The 16113-nt window shown below is 45.2% G+C and overlaps 1 protein-coding gene across 1 annotated transcript in view; it reads right to left on the bottom strand.

Moving 5' to 3' along the window:
• Positions 1-6844: 6844 nt before the first annotated feature.
• LOC310812403 (OTU domain-containing protein 7A-like) overlaps positions 6845-16113 on the bottom strand; it is a 22532-nt gene continuing 13263 nt past the window's right edge. The window contains 6 exon segments of the mRNA XM_083680942.1: positions 6845-10363; positions 10717-11295; positions 11378-11470; positions 11473-12103; positions 12247-12331; positions 14304-14418. Coding sequence (XP_083537068.1) covers positions 9789-10363; positions 10717-11295; positions 11378-11470; positions 11473-12103; positions 12247-12331; positions 14304-14418 — 2078 coding nt within the window. The 3' untranslated portion in view covers positions 6845-9788.

Below are 16113 nucleotides of genomic sequence, written 5' to 3'. Positions count from 1 at the left end.
CGGAGGACGAGCTCATGGTAATGCATGGAACGGAATGAGGAATGGTATCAAACACACGTGTTTGATACCATTCCTCACTCTGTTCCATTCATTATCATGAGCCCGTCCTCCGATTTCTACCTCTACCAGCCTTCCCTGATCTGTACCACATTCCTTTTACTTTTGGTTTTCTAGGTCCCTTTTGTGCTTCTGTGGAACTGTGACCAGTAGGAGAAAGCCCCAATGAAACTTTCAGATAGAGTCATAGAGGAAATGCTAGACCAAGCTAGCTTTCAACACTATTTCGCTGATGTCAATGGACACAGTATATACAAGACATACTGTGAATTATGGCAAAGCCTCTTCCTCCTGGTCTAAAATAGTCTGAGGACATCTTTTCCCCTTGTCAATTCTAGAGGGCTTAACTTCACAACTGGCAAAGCTAGGGACTTGGCTGGGCTGTGTTTGCGCGCTTCAGTGTTGGCTTTCAGTGAATTGGCCACACACGCATGCAAGCACACACGCGTGCGTGCACGTGCACACACACACACACACACACACACACACACACACACACACACACACACACACGGAAAGTAGAAGAGAGTTGCATCCAGCTGGAGAGTGTAAGAAATGCCTCTGTAGGGGGAAGGAAGCAGGTGTCATACCCCGTGAATGGCCAGCCTTGTCCCCCCCAGCCCCTCCCCCGGCCCCTCCTCCAGCCCCTCCCCCGTGCCTCTCTCCCCACAGTCACCTCCAACAGCCGTACTCAGCTTCTTCTGTCTCCATAAACAAAACAGCCCCTTAGAAAAACATACTGCATCACCGTCCGCTCCAGTAACCAGAGTCATAAACCCGCTGATGACTCTTAGATAACCCTTGCTCGTAGGCAAACACACACACACACACACACACACACACGTGCACACGCACGCACACACATACAGATCATCTGTTCATTCAGAACATTCCATATACCTCTTCTTTGCACAGTCAGTCAGTCAGTTGGTTTTGGTCGTAAGTATTCATCTCTTTCTGTGAGAGCAGCCAATCAGAATGCTGCTTTTCTCTTCCTCTGCCCCTCCATCCCACAATCCAGCCAATGAGAGTATGAACATATTTACTGCAATTTCTTGAAACTACAACCATATAAGTGCTTAAAGACACCAGCTAGAAAAATATGTTATGGTTTCCCATGATTGACTTTTGATCAATGGCAGGGTGTGTTTTTGAGTTTTATGGTTTTAGTTGGAAATAACTTCATATATATGGTGGACTTCAATGCTTTTTTCAGGCTTTCTGTTATTACTAGTATCTCTATTATTATCATTGTAAATTATAGTTATTTTGTGTTTTGTACATTTTGTTATCCCTGTGTGTGTGGATAATGATTTTAATCTGACATTATTTAATGTTTCTAATGCGATTATCGTAATGTAGACTACACATAGATAACAGGTGACACACAGGTGACACAGAGGTGACACCCAGCAGGGAAATGATTCTGGAAGCAGCAATTGACGTAATTTCCTTCATCAATAACTTTGTTTCATCCCTCTTATTAGAAAGGTATGATGTAATCATAATACACGGACTGGGTTGTGATTCTATGGTTATGGTTATGATCAATCTGATGGAATACAAAATGTGTGCCAAAGGCAAAAACGTTATCATTCCACAGCACAACTAGCTATAAACTGTATTAGCACAGATATCAATTATACATTCTGTCTTTGTATGATACAGGTTTAGGGAGGGAACTGAACAAGAGTGGTGGAACTCAAGTTTCTGTAAAAAGTCAAAATGCTAAAATGTTTCTCTTATCTGAAGTTGATGTACTTATCCTCATAATCTCATTGAAAAAGGGATAACAGCGTATTGTGTCATTTTAGAATATTGTATTTAGTTTGTATTGATTTGATACGGTGTATGATCTACAAATGAATGCCTATTCCAAAGGATTGATTATTTTATTATTTCATTCATACCATGTACCTGTACAACCTGGTGTATCTGACTTTCATTTCATGTAATGTATTTATTTTTGAACATGTATAATACTTTTTGACTGTTTCATTTACTGTAAAACTTTTTTTTATTCCTGTATATTGTTTAGATATAGTGGTGTTCTGTTCTGGTAGACTGTTAAACTGTCCAAAAACAAGACAAGATCAGCCATGTTCAAGGCATCAATGATCAATGATGAGAAGTTTTGCAGAATTATCTTCGCCCTGATAAAAGAACGAGAAACTATTGGTATTTGTCTCCAGTCTAAGATATTTATTGTACGTGAACACTTGTGCCTCTGCCTTTACAAACAACATTCCTCATTAGTGGTACTGTCATTATACCACTTTGAGCACTCTTACAGGTGAGCTGTGAAAGCACACAGAGCAGGGGAGGCTGGTGGAGGTAGGAATCATCAATCTTATCAATCTGTGTGGTTGCCAGTTAGATTTGGCAGAAGTTCTTATCCAAACTGCTGGTTAACTATGCTCTCACAGACAACAGTGTAGAGAACAGATTCCATCTGTTGGCCATTCTGTATCTGTATCTCCAAATGCTTATTAATGTACATTATGGGCTACTAACTCTCTTTATTGGGTAGAATACTATACTTGGATATGAGTCATATCCTTTGTCTCTAGCTTTTCCTCCTGAGAAACAAGGCAAATGAAATATTGTCTTTAATATTTGTCTCTACTGACCTGGCACCCCCTTTGTAAATAATACCAAACTAGTCTTGGGCTAGTTGGTTATCTTTCATGACCACAGTAAAGCTACCATGTACCATATGTTTCTCAATTAACTCTATATACTCTTGATGTTGAATTATCAGTTATCAGTCCATAAATATTTCAGACAAATATATGAATGGGCTGGTCTATTACTGTTGCTCTTCATGCCATTTCTTACAACATTTTAGGACTATGCAAATACCAAAATTAACAGGATTGTACAATGTTACATTGTCTTAACTTGTATGCATTGGATGGTAGTTATACATTCACCGAACACTTTATTAGGAACACTATACTAATACTGGGTATGGCCTCCCATTGCTCTCAAAACAGCCTCAATTCTTCGTGACATTGATTCCACAAGATGTTGGAAGCATTCCTTTGAGATTCTGGTCCATGATGACATGATTGCATCACGCAATTCCTGCAGATTTTTCAGGTGCACTTTCAAGCTGTGAGTCTCCCGTTCTACCACATCCCAAAGGTGTTCTATTGGATTCAGATCCGGTGACTGGGAAGGCCACTGAAGAACACTGAACTCATTGTCATGTTCATGAAACCAGTTTGAGACCCCATTTGCTTTGTGACACGGTGCATTATCATGCTGGAAGTAGCTATTAGAAGATGGGTAAATTGTGGCCATGAAGGGATGCACATGGTCAGCAACAATACTCAAATATGCTGTGGCATTCAAGCGATGATTGATGATATCAATCAACGGGCCCAAAGTGTGCCAAGAAAACATTCCCCTTCTCATTACACCACCTCCACCATGAGAAGGTGTACAGGTGTTCCTAATAAAGTGTCCGATGAGTGTATGCGCACAGTACGCAGTTCTGAATATTACAGTAACCATACAACTCATGGCAGCTTTAGCCTCCTACTCAACAGGAAACAGTGACTGTAATCTTAGATTCATGCAACCAGCTGCACTTACACAGTGAACCTTTGGCTGTTAGTACTCATTCTGTAGCATACTCCATCGCTCACAGGTTCCCTTGAGGACAAAGACATCTGTAGTGAACATATCCTCTGGAACCAGGACGTCATTCTGTAGCTCTAGTCTAGGCCACATTGGCAAATCACTGTCATACACCCAGTACCGATGCGCCTCTCATTGAAGACCCAGAGATGGACATGGGAAAAATAAATAGGTTTTGATATTTTCTCTCTCTCTCTCTCTCTCTCTCGCTCTCTCTCTCTCTCTCTCTCTCTCTCTCTCTTTCACATACTGGTAGAGAGATGGAATAGGTTATCTTAAAGGCAAGGTAAACAAACACTCACTGAAGCAAGGCAAGCTGCCAATGCCACTTAAAGAACTCTGTGCTCATTAAACGGAAATCTTTTCGCTGCCGTGGCGAGGTTGTCAGGTTCTTACAGAGTGGGCTGCAGTGAGAGTAGGCGGAGGAGGAGTTGACATGGATCAAAGTCATTTGATGTTTCAGCTGTAGCAATATTTATTGGAAGGAACAGCTCTATGAGCAAAAAGAAGTAGCTTGCTATTACCATCCACACTTCCCACTCTCCATCCACCAGTCTAACACACTCTCACTCCTCCAGAATGTGCAGAGAACAGACAGGCTGACACACAGGGCTGAGGCATCACTCTCTAAAACTTAGTTCAACACACTTATACAAACAAACACATTCTCTATACAAAGTAAATGACAGTTACCTGTTTGAAATGGTGGAGAATGTTGCATTTGTGTCATTTTGGCCATACGGGGGAGTTTCCAACTGTAATTGGCCAACTCCAAGCCATGAAATCTGCTTCCTGAGGTTTGTTTTGCCACCTCAGGATGGTGGTCCAAGGATGAAGGCCCCTGTCTTCTGCTACTTTGAGAAGAGAAGCAGAAACTCCTGGAACTAATGCTTCCACAGTGGGAGAGCTGGACTAGGCTAGAGTCAGCAAAGCTTCAGACACTATCCTTGAATGTCTCTCCTGCTATGTTCTCTGGGCTTACCATAACAGGACCCCCACAACAGTTATTCTTAAAGGAGCTACACATGAACTCTGGCTCCCCTGTGGCCATGAGTCAGAATTGCAATTACAATGATTGAGCAGGTAAATAGATAGATAGATAGATAGATAGATAGATAGATAGATAGGTACTTTATTGATCCCCATGGGGAAATTAAGGTGCTACAGCAGCTCACATCACAAACAACCAAACAACAACAACAAAATAAAGTGACAATAGAATAATAGAATAAAATAGACATCTGAAACATTATATACAGTAGGAACAGTCCATTATGATTTAACATCCCCCAGCCTGACTCTGATCACCCCGATCGAGCCAGCCGGAGGAGGAGTTGTACAGTCTGTACAGTCTACAGGAGTTGTACAGCGGCAGGCAGAACAGATCTCCTATAGCATTCCTTAGTGCAACGTGGTTGTATTAGTCTGTTGCTAAAGGAGCTTCTCTGCTCTGCCACAGTGACATGTAGGGGATGGGAGGGATTGTCCATGATAGCCAGGAGTTTGGTCCTCATCCTCCTATTAGTCACCTCCTCCACAGTGTCCAGGGTGACACCGAGGACAGAACCAGCTTTCCTAATAAGCTTGTTCAGCCTCTTGGTGTCACCTTCCTTGATGCTGCCCCCCCCAGCATACCACCGCGTACAGCACTGAGCTGGCCACCACTGACTGGTAGAACATGTTCAGCAGTCCTGCACATGCCAAAGGACCTAAGCCTCCTCAGGAAGTAAAGCTGGCTCTGGCCCCTCTTGTACTGGACATCTGTGTTACCAGTCCAGGTCCAGTTTATTGTCCAGTTGCACCCCCAGGTACTTGTAGCTCTGGACCACCTTCATGTCCTCTCCCTGGATGGAAACAGGAGACAGGGGGACCCTAGTCCTCCTAAAGTCTACCACCATCTCCTTTGTCTTGCTGATATTGAGTAGCAGGTGGTTCTGCTCACACCACTCAACAAAACTGTCCACCAGTCCTCTGTACTCGGTCTCCTGGCCTCCACTGACACATCACACAATAGCAGAATCAGCCGAGAACTTCTGCAGATGGCAAATATCTGTGTTGTGCCTGAAGTCCGAGGTATAGAGGGTGAAGCGGAAGGGAGCCAGAACTGTCCCCTGGGGGGCGCCAATGCTGCTCACCACCCAGTCCGACACACATCCTTGCAGCCGTACAAACTGTGGCCTGTTGGTCAGGTAGTATGTAATCCAGCAAACAATGGGGGAGTCCACCTGCATCCTCAGCAGCTTATCCACAAGTAGTGTTAAATGCACTGGAGAAGTCAAAGAACATGACCCTCACAAAGCTGCCAGCCTTAGTGGGAGGGAGCTCTGTGTAGCAGGTAGATGATGGCATCATCCACACCAATGTCTGCCTGGTAGGCAAACTGCAGGGGGTCCAAGGAAGTCTTCACCAGGGTCCTTATGTGTGCTAGCACCAGTCTTTCCATGGTCTTCATGATGTGGGATGTCAAGGCTACCAGTCCGCTGTAGATTGAAGACCCATCTCTTTAGGCTACATCTTAACTGTCCCTCCTAAAGACCTCTTCACCCCCACTACCCCCCTGTACAAGTTTCTCTCCTGTTAATAATAAAAATAATTTAAAAAAATCTTCTAGCATTGTGACTGCCTATGGCCCCTGGTTTGAGCATTGATTACTTTATCTTATGATGACTGATGGATAGATGATTCACTTACTTAAATAAATGTATTTGTGGTAAGTCGCTTTGGATAAAGGCGTCTGCTAAATGCCATAAATGTAAATGTAAATGTAGTCATTCAGAACACTGGGGTTCCTTTTCTTTGGTACCGGTACCAGGCAAGATGTTTTCCACATTGATGGGACCTTTTCCAGACTCAGGTTAAAGAGGCAACAGGTTAAAGAGGTCCTTGTTTCCCGATAGCGATGGAATGTATGGTTTCAAAAGATGCATCTATCCTTAAACACTATCTCTCCACAATCCCTGTAGATTTTTCAAGGTCATATATGCTGTAGTACAGAGGTGTAAATGTAATGTGTAGCCCCTTAACGTATTCCTCACAAAGGAAACGTAATGAAAACATGCCCTCTGGAATGTCCCCAGAACGCAAGGAGGATCCAACACAAAAAGGGAAAAACAATTGAAGGCAGACCAAAACATGACACAGGTATAAATTATTTTATTGTTATTATTTTTGAAGAACACATACAATCCCACTGCTGATGGGCTATATGAACCACACACTACCTCTCACAAGGTTAGACAAAAACTCAGCATTTCACCTCATACACTCACTGATATTGGCGCTAAAGCTTTTTTAATTCAATATCACAACAGTGCTTTCTTTGAATAAAGGGTTGAATAGTCCAATTTTCAAAGGTCTCTATCGTTATTGCAATGTAGGGCAAACTAGGACACTTAAAAGTTCAATTTGGCTTCTTTGACACATATAACCCATATATAGACATTGTACAGAAACATAGCTCATTTTAAACCATGTGAGGTTGTCTATACCAACAACAGAATACAAGGACAATTTATTGCAAACTAAAGATCTGAAGGTCGATGCCAAATCACTGGTGGCCCATCCACCCACCCCTCATAGGACAACTCTAAGGTATTTCAGATTAGGCCGTACTAACTTGATTAATTGTTTAACGGATGCCCCGCTTCACTTTTTTTTTAATAAGTTATTATTAATATGGTTAATGCATTGTTTTCTGATCTGACCGGCCCAAAGCATGGGCGAAATAGGTGATTGCATATGGCTCCCAAATGAAATGATTTAAAATATATATTATTTTTTTCTTGTTATTATTTTCGCCAGCTATGAGCCACTAAATCGGGGCGCTTATTGCTTCAGTGGGAGCAGTCGGAGTGACTAGCAGCACGGCCGCTGAGACGTGGAAGACGACAGCTGAGCAAGAAGAGAATTCAAAGTTAGGAATCTCAGAGTTAGTTTAGATTTGTATATAAGGCAAAACCTGATTAACAAAACGAAAAACTACAGATTTCACATAATGTAGCTCAACTAGCTGTTAGTGCTGTTCAATGCAAGATAGACACGCTAGCTGGCTGAGGTCTGACTGAGGTCTGAAGGGCAGTGTTGTATTTTAGGACAGACAGAAGTGCAAGTTATTTCATCATTAAGCTACAATTGAAAATGCTTTATAGGTTTCAGGTCAAACATGGCTGATGTTTAAATTGCAACATTTTCATTAAAGCCACAGTCTGTCATTTTTCCAGTAATTTCAAATAATGTATATCTGTCTACCCTTTCCATAACCAAACACTGATGTTAATATATTTAATGATCAGACCGAAATGTAGTATAATATTTGTCATACTTTTAATCTAAGCTGAATATTCATATTCATATACACTCGATACACACTGATTTATTTACTAAATAAAATGAAATCTGTAGAACAATTAATCATGTTTGTATGGCCTTAGACTCAGAGAGAGAGAGAGAGACACACACACACACACACACACACACACACACACACACACACACACACACACACACACACACACACACACACACACACACACACACACACACACACACACACACACACACACACACACACACACACACACACACACCTCATCTGGACTTGCTGTCGACATGTAGATTCAAGCTCCGGCACTGCATATGCATACAGTAGTACTGTAGGGCGAGCTGAGGGTTCTGTACCAGTAAAGGGAGTTAGTAGCTGTCACACAAACAATTGCAGTTTCATCCACTGTTACTGTACACATCATTCCTAATCACCCTGCATGGATTCACTCTCGTTGACATGACAACTGAATCGCCATTGTTTCCTCCCATAATAGGCCAACGTGGTACTGTTGAAATAATAAGCTAACGACAACATTAGCATGTTGTGCTTTTAGAATCTAAAATGTCAATATTACAGACAATTGATATTGAGCCATGTGTTACAGTGAGACTCCTTATCTATCCATTATGATAAACCAGAAACTGGATTCAATTCATGTTCGATGTTTGGTCAAACGTATCGTGTCAGCCATTTACAGATCTGAGGAGCTACTGTACCATGAGGGTGTATCGAGTTTGCCTCTGGTCTTGCAAATGTAGTGAAGGACTTTCATATTTCTAAACCCCATTTCAACCCAACAACCTGCTGTCAATGTGAGACTGATAAAAGCTATAATAACAACAACAACAATGCAGGTGTTTTTCTTAGATATGGCATCAGATCAGTTTCTAGTTTGGATTCAACCTTTGTTGTCAGTTGTTGATGGTCTTTTCCTTCCTATGGCTGTGCACTTAAAGTAACCTACCAAAGTGAAAACAGTGTGTCCATAAGAAAAAGCGCAAAATATTGCTTCATGGCATTTTGTGAAAATCATATAAAAATATTTTCTATATTTTACACTTACGCCTTGGCTTGTAAATCCCCAGTAGCCACATTCTCTAAGTCCATAGACAAAAACACACAAACCCTTTTTTTTAACAATATACTCATCTATTTTGTTTCCTCATTTGTTTGCTATGTACATCAGTATCTAATGTGCAAATTAATAATTTAAGTTGTGTACATTTAAATGCATATAAAATCATATTTGACCTTTAAGAGTTGAGTCCATGTAGCGGTAATGTTTGAAGGATCACCAACTGCAGTATGAGCAGTAGAATGTTCAGAGTGTTCTAGAAGCTGTTAACATCTTTGGCAAGAAACGTTTAGATCATTTAATACTGAAGCAGCATGGTATTTAGTGTTTGCATGTTTTCAATACGATTATTGACTTTATCCTTCAGGCTTTGAGCGATGAGCTCAGCTTCAGTTGAACACATACTGTAAGAAAGTCATGAAAAAAGATGTGTAGATCCTGGCCAAAGTTGTTAACCCCTCAGACAAACACTCTGCTTCTCATCTCAAGCAGTTGTGTCCTTTTATGGCAGCCTACACTGACACACAGGTGACACCAATGAAGGTTGATCATTTCTCTGGCCATTCCTAAGCCATTATCCTGTATGTCTGTACTGTATGTGCACATGGAGCTTCCTTTGTTTCTCCCTGTATGGCCACTGTCCTGTCCTGTCCTGTCCTGACCTATCCTGGTCGGGTGGGCATGGTGCTATCCAGGTCTGTGCATCTTGCCCTCCCTCTCCATGCGTTTCAGCTCCTCCTTGTAGCAGTAGGAGCAGTAGTTCTCCGTCTCCGGCCTCCCGTAGAAGGAACACTTCTCCCTCCTGCACCTCCTCTGCTGCAGGCAGTACGTAACGCACCCCCCCGCGCCGCCGCCGCCGCGCCCTTTGGTTCGGTCCGTACAGGCGTTCCCCCAGGTCTGGGGAGAGGAGTCGGCGTCTGCGTACTCCAGACAGTCTCTGATGTCGCTGGCGTTGAAGCCGTTGGTGTAGGTGTGGGACTTGTGCTCGCCGGGCATGCTGTACGGCTCGGCCGTGCCGGTGGCGGGGTTGCCGGTTCGAACCCCGGACATGCGTGCGGGGCTGCAGCTCTGGGAGGAGAGGGAGCGGTTCTGCTGGGGGTAGGTGGCGCAGGTCCGCAGGGTCCCCACCACCGGCCGGTAGGGCTCCTCCTCCTGGAGGTTGCTAGGGGACTGGACGCTGACGTCACGGAGATGGATGATGCTGGAGCGCTGGAGGGGCGGGGTCTGGCTGTAGTGGGCTGACACAGGGATGGGGGTGGAGCCTGGAGGAAGGAGAGGAACCATATCAATGTAGTGCTGTGACACTGCTTCCCATTCTGTGGAAGGTACGTCACAAATTAATGAATTAATGAATGCATTGTGAATATCTCGATGGTTCAATAGGAAACATTCTACGGGCGAAATCTACATGCAGACATGCAGAGAGGTGCGACAATGCATAGGAGGTTGTGGTAGAAAAAAAGGAAAAAAGGATTGGTAAACCCTGGTGACTTCGGAACATTAAAATCATGACATTCTCGGAAAAGGCGGGTTAAATGCTATTATCCTAAAAGGACCATAAAGTCATTATGTACTCATAAAAACACATAAACAACAAATGAATATAATGATTTACCGAGGATACTTCTCCTTGTAGCAGTGTTACTGGGGGAGGAGTGGGGGGAGGGGCTGTGGCGTCCCTGTATCTTCAGAGCCAGCTGGGGGAGGATGTGGGGGGGGGTCTGGCTCCGGTGTAGCCTGGCTGGGGATGAGTAGCAGTCCTGGGGGTTCACGGCAGGAGGAGGAAGAGGGGGTATGGGGGGCGGAGGGGTGGAGGTCCTGTTTGCTACCCCCCTCTCCCTATCCCTCTCCCTCTCCCTGTGAGGGACAGAGCTCTCCTGCTCGGGCTTCTTCAGTGTGGTGGGGGGGCCGTTGGGGGCGATCATGGCGGTGGTGGTGGTGGTGTTGGTGGTGGTGGGGGCGGTGGTCTTCTTCTCGCCCTCCTTCCTCTTCTGCTCCTGCTCCTGGCTGAAGCGCTCCTGGGCGTTGGTCAGGTAGAAGTTGATCATCTCCTCGTGGAACTGGTGGCGGTGGCTGGTCAGGAGGAGGCTGGCGAAGATGAACTTGCGCTCCCCCTGCATGGCTGCCCGCAGGATGTTGAGGCTCAGCTTGACGTCCGTGCTGTACTTCCAGTGCTCCGACAGGGCCTTGTCCCCTACCAGCCTGGCCAGGAGACTCCTGTCTCTCTCCCTGTCCCCAACCCTGTCCCTGTCCCCAACCCTGTCCCTATCCCCAACCCTGTCCCTGTCCCTGTCCCTGTCCCTGTCCCTGTCCCCAACCTTGTCCCTGTCCCCAGCCCTGTCCCCGGGTGGGGAGGGGACCCCCAGGACTCCAGGGACCCTCTCGGTGGGCGAAGGGCTTGTGGTCTTCTCCGACGATGACGACGTGCTAGCAGACTGCCCCGACTCCTCCCTCCCTCCCCCTCCCCCTCCCCCTCCCCCCACTCCTCCTCCTCCTTCCTTCCGGGCTTTCCCTTCCTTCTTCTTGCTCTTCTCTCCATTCTCCGCACCTCCACCACCGCCACCGCCACCACCACCACCACCACCACCACCACCGCCTCCGCCGTTTCCATTCCTCCCGTTGCCTGCGGAGTTGGAGCGGTTGATCTTGCCGTGGACGAGCCCCCCAAGCCCCCCCATGTTCTTCTTTAGCTTGATGCCCAGGGTCTTACTGAAGCTGCCCAGCTTGTTGGCCACCGAGTCCGTCCTGGTTTTGTCCTTGTCCTTACGTTGTTGTTGTTGTTGTTGTTGTTGTTGTTGTTGTTGTTGTTGTCTGTCGATCTTGTCCTTGGTGTCGCCACGCTCCTTGTCCCTGGAGGAGGAGGAGGAGGAGGCGGCCATCTTGGTGTTGTTGAGGTGGGAGTTACTGCAGACTGAGTCGCGGTCCGAGTCCAGGGAGTCTGCCAGGGACTGGACGTCCTCGCCCGCTGACGCCGTGGGGGACTCTGGCATGGCGAGGGGGGCCTGGGGGGGTGGGGGGGGTGGGGCAGGAGGGGGAAAGAGAGAGAGAGAAATGCGAAAATATTTTGACCGATAATTGCATTGAATGACATGATGACTCTTATCAACCAGTATTGGAAAAGTGGAAAATCGAATAAACCAGTTACCCTGGTTTCAGAAGGTATTCTGATCCACGTCACGTTCATGTAGTTGTGCAGGAGGTTCAGCTTGGCTTCCAGAGACAGGATCAGACTGAAGGGGAGAAGAGGAGATGTCAGTAATTAAATATCACAGTGATATATACCCTCACTGAACACTTTATTAGGAACACGTGTACACTTTCTCATGGTGGAGGTGGTGTAATGGTGTGGGGAATGTTTTCTTGGCACACTTTGGGCCCATTACCAATCAATCATCGCTTGAATGCCACAGCCTATTTGAGTATTGTTGCTGACCATGTGTATCCCTTCATGGCCACAATTTACCGATCTTCTAATGGCTACTTCCAGCAGGATAATGCACCATGTCACAAAGCAAATGTGGTCTCAAATTGGTTTCATGAACATGACAATGAGTTCAGTGTTCTTCAGTGGCCTTCCCAGTCACCAGATCTGAATCCAATAGAACAACCTTTGGGATGTGGTAGAACGGGAGATTCACAGCTTGAAAGTGCACCTGAAAAATCTACAGAATTGCGTGATGCAATCATGTCATCATGGACCAGAATCTCAAAGGAATGCTTCCAACATCTTGTGGAATCAATGCCACGAAGAATTTAGGCTGTTTTGAGAGCAAAGGGAGGCCCTACCCAGTATTAGTATAGTGTTCCTAATAAAGTGTTTGGTGAGTGTATGTATATACATACTTTGTGATAAGATATACAGTAATACACTAGCTAGGTGGACATAGTTAAAACAAGTACAGATATCGATAGTTCAGCTTTAGTTTTTACCAAATACAATTAAAGGAGTTTCCAGAAAACTGCAGGTTAAAATCATTATGAAGCAAGACATGAGGTTTCAATTCATATGATGTTGATTTTCTGTTTCTTTCACATGGTAAAGTGATTTTGTTTATTGGCTTGAAGAAATGATCCAGCTTAAGATGATGCTTTCTCTCAGAAATGTGGTCTCCACATGATTGCATCAAGGCCCATACTGTAAGTGTTGACTTTCTCTGCCATGAAATACAGTGGAATCGTATTTGAGGAAGAAAATGGACATAAAGTTATTTTCATATTGGCCAGTGTGCCATTGACAAAGACTCCCGCAGCTCCGCTGCAACATGACCTTAAAATACCTCAGAACCACTGTTTATTCACTACATAATTATGGTCTGCCTTCGACTTCACTCCTCGTTACATGACGGGAATGGGAAACGCTTTTATCAAACCCACCCGAAAAGCTGAAGCAAAACGATTAAAATCTAAAGCTCTCAAATTAGCGCTTTCTAAAGCTGTACAACACCAGCATCCTGTCTCCAGAGACATCACACCATGTAGTTCAACCATTCAGCAGCCCATCTGCAGGGGGGCATTCAGTCTTATTATAGGGGACCTCCACTTCCCTGTTCCTTCTCTCAACCTCTCCTCTCCTCCTTCCTCATCTCTTCCTTATCCTCCTAATCTCTCCTTTTCCTCCTTTATCTTCTCAACCTCTCCCTATCCCCTGTGTTTACCCTCTTCCCAGAGGAACAAGGTGTTCCAGCCTAATGTGATTCTGAAGGTTTTTAGAACACAACACCTCCTCTTCAATTCCCACCACTCCCACCTCCACCTGTGCCTCAGGGATGCCTCTCCTTAGATCCTCTCCCCTGGTGACTAGGAGAGGCCCAGCCCTGAGGGTCACCCAACCCCTTACAGCCCTTTGTTTTGGCCCTCTGGTTGGTCAGCTAGCTAATCCACTGTGTGTGTGTGTGTGTGTGTGTGTGTGTGTGTGTGTGTCTATGTGTGTGTGTGTGTCTGTACTGTAAGTGTGTGTATATTTTATGTTTGTGTGTGTGTACTGTATGTATGTGTGTGTGTGTGTGTGTGTGTGTGTGTGTGTGTGTGTGTGTGTCTATGTGTGTGTGTGTGTGTGTGTGTGTGTGTGTGTGTGTGTGTGTACTGTAAGTGTGTGTATATTTTGTGTTTGTGTGTGTGTACTGTATGTATGTGTGTGTGTGTGTGTGTGTGTGTGTGTGTGTGTGTGTGTGTGTGTGTGTGTGTGTGTGTACTGTCGCTCACTTGGCTAGTTTGGTGTTGTCGTTGTCGTCTCTGCCCCACACCCAGTCCTTCCCGGGGTCCGTGGCGAAGTGGAGGGAGAGCAGCTTGTGCTCCGAGTCGGTGAGAGGGACCACAGCTGGAACACAGAGAAACACATGACACAGAGAAACACATGAGTCACGTCTGGTCAGTGATCTCCACTGAACTGGGGGGGGGAGGGGGGGGGGGGCGAGCGTAACAGGTCATCCAACATTCACACACAAACAAACTTAAGTCAAAGTATAAACATGGGCAAACAGGGAGTACATGTACCGGAAAGCTTCGTAAACACCCACCCCCCTCTTCAAATGACACAGTACAGAACTCAATAGGAGCTGAATAGGAGCTAAATAAAACACTTTAATCGTTACAAAAACCGACATGTTTCAGAGCATCGCAGGCTTCATCAGGACACAGACACCACAAGCCTACCACCTAAGCCCTGTCCTCAGGCCGCGCAGAGCACACATGACCCAGTCTGTGCAGTCAGACAGTCTGTCGACAACGAGGATGGCTGCATCCTGTGTGTGTGTGTGTGTGTGTGTGTGTTTGTGAGTGTGTGTGTGTGTACATGCATGCGTACGTGCATGTGTGTGTGTGTGTGTGTGTGTGTGTGTATACGTGTGTATGAGTAAGATGATAAAGTGCAGATGCGTTGTGGTAGGGAGGATCCCTCCCCCTCCCTCTGGTGAAGCCGTTCTGTCATCACCCCCACGCACATACTGTGTAATTAGCTGGAGACATGTTGACTCCCACTGCTGTGAAGGCGAGACCTGCTCTGAATGACATCTAAGCCCTAGGTTAAAACTACAATTAAATGAGGGGGGTAAAGACATAGGCAGCCATATACCTGTACAATAGAAAGACTGAACAACATTTAAGGGAGTTGTCTTTTGAAACGTGTTATTGTCTGACATATTACATGTTATCTAAGACAGAACAATGTTTCTATGTAGTACATGCAGGAGGCTCTTCTGGAATGAGCTTCTGGCCGCCACCACGTCAGGACGGTAGAGTTACTACCTAACTTCCGCCGTAGACTAAAGACCTGTCTCTTTAGGCTACACCTGGGCTCCTCCTCCTCAGACCTCTCCTCTTCATAAAACAAAACAAACGAAAAAAAAACAAAAAAAAAACTAGAAGGTTTTACTTACATGTACGATGACTGATAGTACAGTGGATTCACTTACTTAGACAAATGTATGTGTCGTAAGTGGAGAAAGGTTTTGGAGAAAAGTGTCTGTAAATTTAAATACATTACATACATATGTACATAGGTCTTTCATCTCTCATGTTTGTGAACCTCCCGTACTGTATAACCTACTGTATGTTCCAACTTTGTCTAATCACCACTGGGTTAGAATGGAATCGTGCATCCTTCTGGTAAATCCTTTAAGTCTGAACACACATTTGGAATGTGATCAACTCGACACCAGTACAGTGGTTCATCACGGCTGTGACCTTCTCTGGTAGGGATGTCTATACCAGTCTGAACAGATCAGAGTCGTAACGTGGATGACAGCTCTCTACGTTACAGCTGCCTCTCCTCACCTGTCAGCGCGCTCCAGAAACATGCCCTGCCACCTGTCAACTCGAGACTTAACCTGCTGCACGCACGCATGTACCTCGCAGATTCACCCACACACCCTTATCATACATCGCACACATACACACACACACACACGCACACACACGCACACACACACACCTCTCCCCTCCTGAAATACCCACCATTAAAGGTCTGGTTTAATACACACCATTCAAGGTCTGGTTTAAGTAGGGTAATGAATAC

This window comes from Argentina silus (genome assembly GCF_951799395.1).
Source record: "Argentina silus genome assembly, chromosome: 11".
In the NCBI taxonomy this organism is placed as follows: Eukaryota; Metazoa; Chordata; class Actinopteri; order Argentiniformes; family Argentinidae; genus Argentina; species Argentina silus.
This window is presented reverse-complemented; position numbering and strand designations above follow the sequence as displayed.